General features: G+C 28.3%; 1 protein-coding gene across 1 annotated transcript; it reads left to right on the top strand.

The window, feature by feature from the left end:
* Positions 1-7,674: 7,674 nt before the first annotated feature.
* LOC139850265 (glutaredoxin-C6-like) lies at positions 7,675-8,145 on the top strand. Its single transcript, XM_071839850.1, has one exon. It carries the CDS (start codon positions 7,711-7,713, stop codon positions 8,116-8,118), a length of 408 nt encoding a protein of 135 aa, XP_071695951.1. The 5' UTR covers positions 7,675-7,710; the 3' UTR covers positions 8,119-8,145.
* The last annotated feature ends 1,839 nt before the right edge of the window (positions 8,146-9,984 follow it).

Genomic DNA, 9,984 nt, shown 5'->3' with positions numbered 1-9,984 from the left:
GTTCGCAAATAAAAGTTAATCTTTCTAACTTGACTTTTAAAATCAACTAAACACATGTTCTATATCTATATGATATGCTAACTTAATGATTTAAAACCTGGAAACACGAAAAACACCGTAAAACCGGATTTACGCCGTCGTAGTAACACCGCGGGCTGTTTTGGGTAAGTTAATTAAAAACTATGATAAACTTTGATTTAAAAGTTGTTATTCTGAGAAAATGATTTTTATTATGAACATGAAACTATATCCAAAAATTATAGTTAAACTCAAAGTGGAAGTATGTTTTCTAAAATGGTCATCTAGACGTCGTTCTTTCGACTGAAATGACTACCTTTACAAAAACGACTTGTAACTTATTTTTCCGACTATAAACCTATACTTTTTCTATTTAGATTCATAAAATAGAGTTCAATATGAAACCATAGCAATTTGATTCACTCAAAACGGATTTAAAATGAAGAAGTTATGGGTAAAACAAGATTGGATAATTTTTCTCATTTTAGCTACGTGAAAATTGGTAACAAATCTATTCCAACCATAACTTAATCAACTTGTATTGTATATTATGTAATCTTGAGATACCATAGACACGTTTACAATGTTTCGACCTATCATGTCGACACATCTATATATATTTCGGAACAACCATAGACACTCTATATGTGAATGTTGGAGTTAGCTATACAGGGTTGAGGTTGATTCCAAAATATATATAGTTTGAGTTGTGATCAATACTGAGATACGTATACACTGGGTCGTGGATTGATTCAAGATAATATTTATCGATTTATTTCTGTACATCTAACTGTGGACAACTAGTTGTAGGTTACTAACGAGGACAGCTGACTTAATAAACTTAAAACATCAAAATATATTAAAAGTGTTGTAAATATATTTTGAACATACTTTGATATATATGTATATATTGTTATAGGTTCGTGAATCAACAGTGGCCAAGTCTTACTTCCCGACGAAGTAAAAATCTGTGAAAGTGAGTTATAGTCCCACTTTTAAAATCTAATATTTTTGGGATGAGAATACATGCAGGTTTTATAAATGATTTACAAAATAGACACAAGTACGTGAAACTACATTCTATGGTTGAATTATCGAAATCGAATATGCCCCTTTTTATTAAGTCTGGTAATCTAAGAATTAGGGAACAGACACCCTAATTGACGCGAATCCTAAAGATAGATCTATTGGGCCTAACAAACCCCATCCAAAGTACCGGATGCTTTAGTACTTCGAAATTTATATCATATCCGAAGGGTGTCCCGGAATGATGGGGATATTCTTATATATGCATCTTGTTAATGTCGGTTACCAGGTGTTCACCATATGAATGATTTTTATCTCTATGTATGGGATGTGTATTGAAATATGAAATCTTGTGGTCTATTATTATGATTTGATATATATAGGTTAAACCTATAACTCACCAACATTTTTGTTGAAGTTTTAAGCATGTTTATTCTCAGGTGATTATTAAGAGCTTCCGCTGTCGCATACTTAAATAAGGACGAGATTTGGAGTCCATGCTTGTATGATATTGTGTAAAAACTGCATTCAAGAAACTTATTTTGTTGTAACATATTTCTATTGTAAACCATTATGTAATGGTCGTGTGTAAACAGGATATTTTAGATTATCATTATTTGATAATCTACGTAAAGCTTTTTAAAACCTTTATCTATGAAATAAAGGTTATGGTTTGTTTTAAAAATGAATGCAGTCTTTGAAAAACGTCTCATATAGAGGTCAAAACCTCGCAACGAAATCAATTAATATGGAACGTTTTTAATCAATAAAAACGGGACATTTCAAAAAGGTTGGTGAGTTCATTAGTTTATCAATAATATTCATTTTCATCATTTTTAATAGACCACAAGATTTCCTTTATACAATAATCATACACTCGCAAGTGTTTAAAAATCCATTCGTATGATGAACACCTGGTAACCGACATTAACATAATGCATATAGAATATCCCCCGCATACTCGCAAGTATGCCATAAATATTGGCAATCGCAATCACCATTTAAATCGAAGTACTAAAGCATTCCAAATTCCAGAATGGGGTTTGTTAGACCCATAGATCTATCTTTAGGATTCGCGTCAATTAGGGGTCATTTCCCTAATTCTTAGGTTACCAGACTTGAAGGGGCGATATTCGGTATAGTAATCCAACCATACAATGTAGTTTCAAGTACTTGTGTCTATTTCGTCAAACATTTATAAAAACGGTGCATGTATTCTCAGTCCCAAAAATATATATTGCAAAAGCATTTAAAAAGGGAGCAAATGAAACTCATCATACTGTATTTTGTAGTAAAAATACATATGACGATATTGAACAATGCAGGTTTGACCTTGGATTCACGAACCTATATCATTTGTGTATATATTAATACACATCCTTGTAATCGAACACACACACACACACACACACACACACACACACACACACACACACACACACACACACATATATATATATATATATATATATATATATATATATATATATATATATATATATATATATATATATATATATATATATATATGTGTGATAAAATTTTATATTATTAATTTATATATCTCATCATTACTATATAGAAATATACTTTTGTTATATTATATGTATGTATTTCATTAGTTTGTTAACATAGTAATTATATTAATACTAAAATAATATTATCAGTGATTAAAATAATGATAATGATAATGATAATACTAGTGTTAATAATAATAATATTAATGATTTTATTAATAATGATAGTTTTAATGATAATTTTTATGATAATATTAGTAGTTTTTAATAAATTAAGTAATTTAATAATAACGATAATGAAAATTATACTTTTTGATATTAATACTTAGTACTTAGTAATACTAATTGTAACAACCTTATTATTTATGTTAATCTTTAATAGTAATACTTTTATAAAAAGTAATAATTTATAAATGTTACTAATACCAATATTACTAATACCAATATTAATAAAAATAATAGTAACTTTTATTATTTTCATTATAATACTAATAATGATCCTCATAATGCTAAATGACATTACTTAGTAATAAAATGATAATATTATTAATCATAGTATTTCTGTTATCATAATAATGATAATAATAATAATAGTAATAACAATATTCTTAGTTATAACTATGATTATAATAATACTAATGATAATTGATAATTAATACATATTAGTAATAATAATAATAACTATAATATGTAGTACTAATAACAATAATTAATAATAACATTAATAATAATAATAATAATAATAATAATAATAATAATAATAATAATAATAATAATAATAATAATAATAATAATAATACTTGTACCAATATTAATAATAATAATAATAATACTAATAGTGCTTAGTGATATTAATTAGTAATAACAAAAATGATAATAATATTATTCCTATTATTTATATTAACCTAATCAACAATAATCATTAATAATAATAACAATTACAATGACAATAATAATAATAATAATAATAATAATAATAATAATAATAATAATTATAATAATAATAATTATAATAATAATTATAATAATAATAATAATAATAATAATAATAATAATAAAAATAATAAGAACTACCTTATATGCTTTTTTTTTTAAACTGTCGATGCCCAGGTTTGAACCCTCGACCACTCCTTAATTCGACATGCCCTCAAACCAACGATCTGCTGCTTATTTTCTATTCTATTTCCCATATACGTTTTATTTAACCAACTAAACTGTTTCTTCTTCTTTTTCCTAATTCCATCGACCAGAAATTTATTACCATAATTACAACATACATTGAATTAGTTTTAGGATTTATACTAAAGCATAAAATATTATCCTATGATGATTAAATCATTTGAAATCAGAAAAAAAATAAAATAAAAAAAGAGCTGTAACAGCTTTTTCTAAGAACACGATGAACACAATTAATGATTTTGAAATTTAGACAGTTTTGGACCACGCTTTCAACACGAAATTTGTTTCAAATCTTCCCTATAATCTATCTGTATCATAAATTCAAGTTGAAACATCAACATGTATTCGAATTTACTCAAGAACAAATTGGTTGACTTTTGTAAAATTAACTTTGACTCAGAAATTAAAGCTTGATATAACGAATTGATGCATGAAATTTTGCAGAAAGGTGGTTTAGGATGTTACTAACAAAACTGCATTTAAGGTTTTTAAAGTTTGTTACAAAAATCAAGCTTTTGGAGATGGAAGTAGAAACATAGCAGTCGCCATTTTTTTCTTGATTGTTTTTTATTTTAATTCCCAATCTCAGTAATGGTTGTCATTATATATAAGTTATATTCGAATAATGGAAGCTATTATAGATAGTACAATCGATTTTGTTATGTAATGGAATTGATTTAGACGGTTAACAAATCAGAGACAGAAATTTCGATCAATGAATAAAATATTAATCAGATGACTAGATTTCAACTGGTAGTACGATTGTAAAAAGATTTTTTTAGAGACAAAAACAAAATTAAAAATAGTTTGATTAGAACATGTAACTGAATTGAACCCAAAAAAAAAAAAAAAAAAAAAAAAAAAATCGTACAAGTGATTTTATATATTTATTATTAATAATTAATAATTATAATTAATAATAATCTAAATACAATTAATAGTAATAATAATATTAATAATAATAACAATAATAATAATAATAATAATAAGTCACAATATTAAAATTTTTAATGAAATTGATAACAATAATATTATTAATGCTAATTATAATAATAACAATACTAATTATATTAATATTAATAATAATATCAATAATACTAATAATAATAATAATAATATATCAATTTATATATATCAACTTTCATATTTATGTATTATCTATTGATATTAATAATATATCTAACATTGTCTTTAATAATGATAAAATATTTTTATTATTAAGGGTACTAATAATGTTATTAGTTATATTAACATTAATTTTATTGATAATAATAATATTAACAATGATAATGATAATAACTATAACAGATTAAATGAATCAAATTTCATATTATAATTTAATTAATAATACTGATATAATAATAAGATAATATCTATAATTAACTTTTAATTATATTTACTATATTAATATTACATTTATATAATATTATATTATATGATAACATTTATTTAATATTTATATATTTTATATATACTACAAATAATTATTAATATAAATCATATATATATTTATATATATTCGTAATTAATTATTTTGTATCATATTTTACATATTTAATTCTAATGTTTGAATTATATGTTAAAATTTCAAATTATTTTTATATACTTACATATATATATATATATATATATATATATATATATATATATATATATATATATATATATATATATATATATATATATATATATATACATATTTATTTACAAACAATTGTTCGCGAATCGTCGGGCACAGTCAAAGGGTAATTGTTTATATGAACATAGTTCCAAAATTTTCGAGACTCACCATTACAGGACTTTGCTTATCGTGTCGAAATCATATAAAGATCAAGTTTAAATTTGGTCAAAAATTTTCGGGTCGTCACAGTAGCCGGTTTTAATACATGCTAAATGTCTCTATATAATCAATACTCGAGGACGTTGATGGAAGCCATTAACAACAAGATGAGCACGATATCTCTTAATGGTTCCATCAGAATGATATCTAATGTGAAACACTCATTTACACTTGACAACGTTTTGAGTGGAAGCAGGTGGTACAAGTTCCCATTTACCGAGGTTATGGAGAGCCGTTAGTTCTGTTTGCATAGCAAATTTCCACATAGGATCGGCAAGGTCCTAAGCAACTGTGGTTGGTTCAAGAGAGTAAGTATGGAGTGATGTATACTTTGAATATATTGGGTTTGAATATTCGATTTTGCAAGCGAGTGACAATGGTAAGAGTTGGAGGTACACTAGTCACAGGTGGAAGCACTAGTGGAGGGAGCAGGTGGTCCTGATGTTTCGTAATTTGGATTGTGATCCTGTTGTTCCTTGTGGTGGCCTGTCATGTTCAAGTGATGTTTGTGTGCGATGTGCGATTTAGCAAGGAACAATATCAAAATGTTACATATAAGGCTAAATCGTACTGGTTTAGTGTTGATGGTTTCAGTCCTTCGGATTCACGGAATCTCTACATAGAAATTCTCATTAGGACTAATGGTTCCGATTCTTCTACCGTGAAAGACTCAAATAATGTTTTGTTTGATGTGGATGTGGAGGATACTGTCACAAAATATAGGCTCATTTTAAAGGGATCTTCTTCGAGTTATGGAATTGATGATGTGGACTCATGTGAGTTTAGTGTTGTGAATCCTTAATGCGTTGTTAAATCTTGGTGGTTTTTTCATTCGTTGCAAAAAGGTTTGATAGGAAAGATGACAAGTGACCTCTTGCTAACGATGTGTATACCGAGGGATCAAAAATTTGTTTGGGTCTCATTTATAGGTTTTTTTATGAGGTCATGAAAAGTTTTGAAGGAGACAAAGTTAAAGCTATACTTATCAATTCAAAGGACCCACCTGAGCTTTCGACTAAGCTAAAGAAGCCTGAAAAGAAAAAGGTAGTTCAAGGTGTCTGGAAAAAACAATTTGGTGAGTTCGTCAAAGACATCTGATCTTGTGTTTTTGTTATGGTATATGTTTTCTCCGGTTGGTTTGGATTAAAGATGGTTGCTAGTCTCTTCTCAGTTTCTTGATTATGCACCCTCTTTGTATCGTATTTGTTCTTTTCAATTCAGATTTATTTTGTTGCTTGTTAGTTGGTGCCTTAATTATGTAGGTACTAAAATCAATCATGAATCAGGTAAGTTGCTAGATAATAAAAAAGTACAAGCAGCAAGGAAGATTGATTCGAATGAATGAGAATATTATAGAATTCAATGGTTTTTGCATAATCACAGAGAATTAATAAAACATAAAATTTAGTCTTGTGGCCTTGTGGGTGCACTCCTTTATGTCTAGAACTTTGTCATAGTTTATATGATACTCGTATATACTTTGGTATATCTATTTTGATAAGTATTTATTAAAATTCAATTAACAAAAGTATCCAAGAAATGTAAAATGATTTGTGATGAATGATAATCGCTTTCTTTTTCACAAAAAATACTCTTTTTTATAACAATATCCGTATTTTCTCAATTGATTCAACTAGTTAATACTTATATACATTTATAAATATTTCACTCATATATACACACCATCGGATCATTCTTTTTTATACATTACCAAACGTATCTTTGTTGTCAACAATTTGTATAAATTATTTACAAATGGTATTGTTCAAAAGTGTTTATCCTGCCGTTCCAAAAAAAAAAAAAAAAAAAAAAAAAAAAAGTGTTTATCCTTCATACTTAAAAAGTTAAAAGTATGTGCGAAACTATCAACCTTTTACCAAAATTAATGAAGTACAAAATCTTACAAAAAATCATAACAATACAATCATTTTGTATCATACGTATATGACAAGCGCGTGTCACACGCACCAATAATAGTAAGAAAAGCGTAGAGTCTACGTAATACATTACGTTTACTTTTATGATGTAATAAATTAAATAAATAATTAAATAGTAAATCACCACCCCCACAATCATCCATTTATAACTCTCTAATCTTCCTTCACCACAAAAACCTCACACACCATCAATATGCAAGGCGTTCACGGCTACCGGAATCTGCGATCCGACGGCGGTGTTCGTCTCGAATTAACTCCGACAACTAACTCACCTCTCGCAATCGGTATATCTGAATCAACTGAAATGAGGATTCAACGATTAATTTCTGAAAATCCGGTTATTATATTTAGTAGATCAGCTTGTTGTATGTGCCACGTCATGAAACGGTTGTTTGCATCGCTTGGTGTTCATCCTACTGTTATTGAACTGGAAGAGGGTGAGATCGGCGCGTTGTCAGTTTTGCAGGGTGGCGGAGAGACGGTGGCGCCGGCGATTTTTATCGGCGGTGAACGTGTTGGTGGATTGGAAAATTTGGTTGGACTTCATTTGACTGGTCAGCTTGTTCCGAAGCTTGTTGATGTTGGCGTTTTGATGTTTTAGTGGTAAGGGTAATTTGGTAATTTGGTAATTTTTTATCATCTCATAATTATTTCTTTTTCTTTTTTGTAAGTCTTTTTTTCTAGTTGTAGCAATTTTATGTTACTTTCTAAATGTATAAATATAAAATGCAATAATATTACTACTAGTATTTATTTATTATTATGGTTAAGTATGTATGAAGGAATGTACTAGTTATGAAATCGTATATATTTTTTTAGGAATGTACTAGTTATGAAATCGTATATATTTTTTTTAATTATTTTTACTAAAATAACGATTACTATTAAAATTATGAAACCTTCATCAATGAATGAAGAATCCACAAAACCAGTATATCAAAAACCATCTAAACGATTCGCTAAAAGCCTAAAAGTAAACTTGCTAAAACAATCAACAATTGAACGTAGCTAACTCTAACCGAGTCACAACGAAATCACAAAACATTAACCCAAAAGATAAACCAAACGATCATGACCTCAATGGGACACGAACAATAAATGCACAAACTAAACAAACACCAAATTTCTACAAACACCAACACGTAAACAAACAAAGAAGCCGCACCGGCTTTGGACGCCCTTTTGTGATTCCTTTCATCTGGATGTGACGTCATCCCATCAATCTTATCAATACGAACACCTTTGCCACCCCGGTTTGGAAAAGAATACTCAAGACTTTGGGAGATTTATCGCTAATAAGTGTGCTCGTTGATGGGGGAACCGTACCATGATCCACCAAATCTTCAAAGAAACCTTTATGATTTGAACTCGAAGAACTCGCCACTTGCTCATCTCGCACTTCATAAACAACTTTGGAAAACCTAACTTTATTCTTTCCTTTTTTGACCTTATTTGCTGTTGGAGTTTTTAGATATTCGTGTAGGGTAAAATAATCGATAGCCGGATATATTACTGAATTTTAATATCACTTTTCGAAAGTAATTATTCGACCCTAATTGCCCGAGTTACACGAATATCACTTTGAGATAAGACAAAGATAATGTTCTTTTGGCAGAAAACAAGAACAATTTGCAAAAGAGTATTTAGGGTTTTGTATTGTGTGTCCTCTCATGAATAATCATCTATGTATTTATAGGCACCCGTAATTATGGAAGAAGATTTATTCGATTCAATTGACCGATTAACTCTCCATAAATATCTCCTATAATATTTTTTGTGGTTAAGATAATAATCTTTTCCATAAATAAGAATAATACTTTCTATAAGATAATAATCTTTTCCATAAAAAAGAATTATCCGTTCCATAAGATAATAATATTTTCCATAAATAAGATTTATTTTTTTCATATTTATTAAAATTTAGACAGCAAGCTAAAACTAACTTGGACAGCAAGCTATAACTCAACTTGGACAACAAGCTAAAAATTAACTTGGACATCAAGCTAAAACTCAACTTAGAGTAGACCAAGTCAAGATCGTAAATAAAGGAAAACCACTTTTGGGTCCGGGAAATCTATCACTTAATGTGTGTACACTCCGTACCTCATAACTCATTTACAAGTGTAAATTAAATCCCTCAATTACACTAAATTTCCAACATATGCAAAGCAACATGATCATCTAAATAGGTATCCACCACAATGTCAATAGGTGTATTAATACACATATTATCATCTTTTACCGGAAAACAAACATGATTAGAAACGTTAACCAAACTTGGCACCGAGTTCAAATCAATATGATTCACATCATCAACCCTGATCGAGCCCGAAGCACCATCCAAAATTGTAACATCCACTTCACCAATATTCCAGAATTGAAGTCCACCATCAACCGTAACGTATTCCCCGGAAGCATCCAACACATCGATCACATCTACCTGAGGATCCTCGTCAACTCGGGTAAC

This window comes from Rutidosis leptorrhynchoides, chromosome 5, assembly GCF_046630445.1.
Source record: "Rutidosis leptorrhynchoides isolate AG116_Rl617_1_P2 chromosome 5, CSIRO_AGI_Rlap_v1, whole genome shotgun sequence".
Lineage (NCBI taxonomy): Eukaryota > Viridiplantae > Streptophyta > Magnoliopsida > Asterales > Asteraceae > Rutidosis > Rutidosis leptorrhynchoides.
Note: the sequence above shows the minus strand (reverse complement) of the source record. Positions and strands in the feature narration are given on the sequence as shown.

Excerpts from the sequence above, each read along its gene's own strand:
- LOC139850265 (XM_071839850.1), top strand. The coding sequence starts at position 7,711 with ATGCAAGGCGTTCACGGCTACCGGAATCTGCGATCCGACGGCGGTGTT.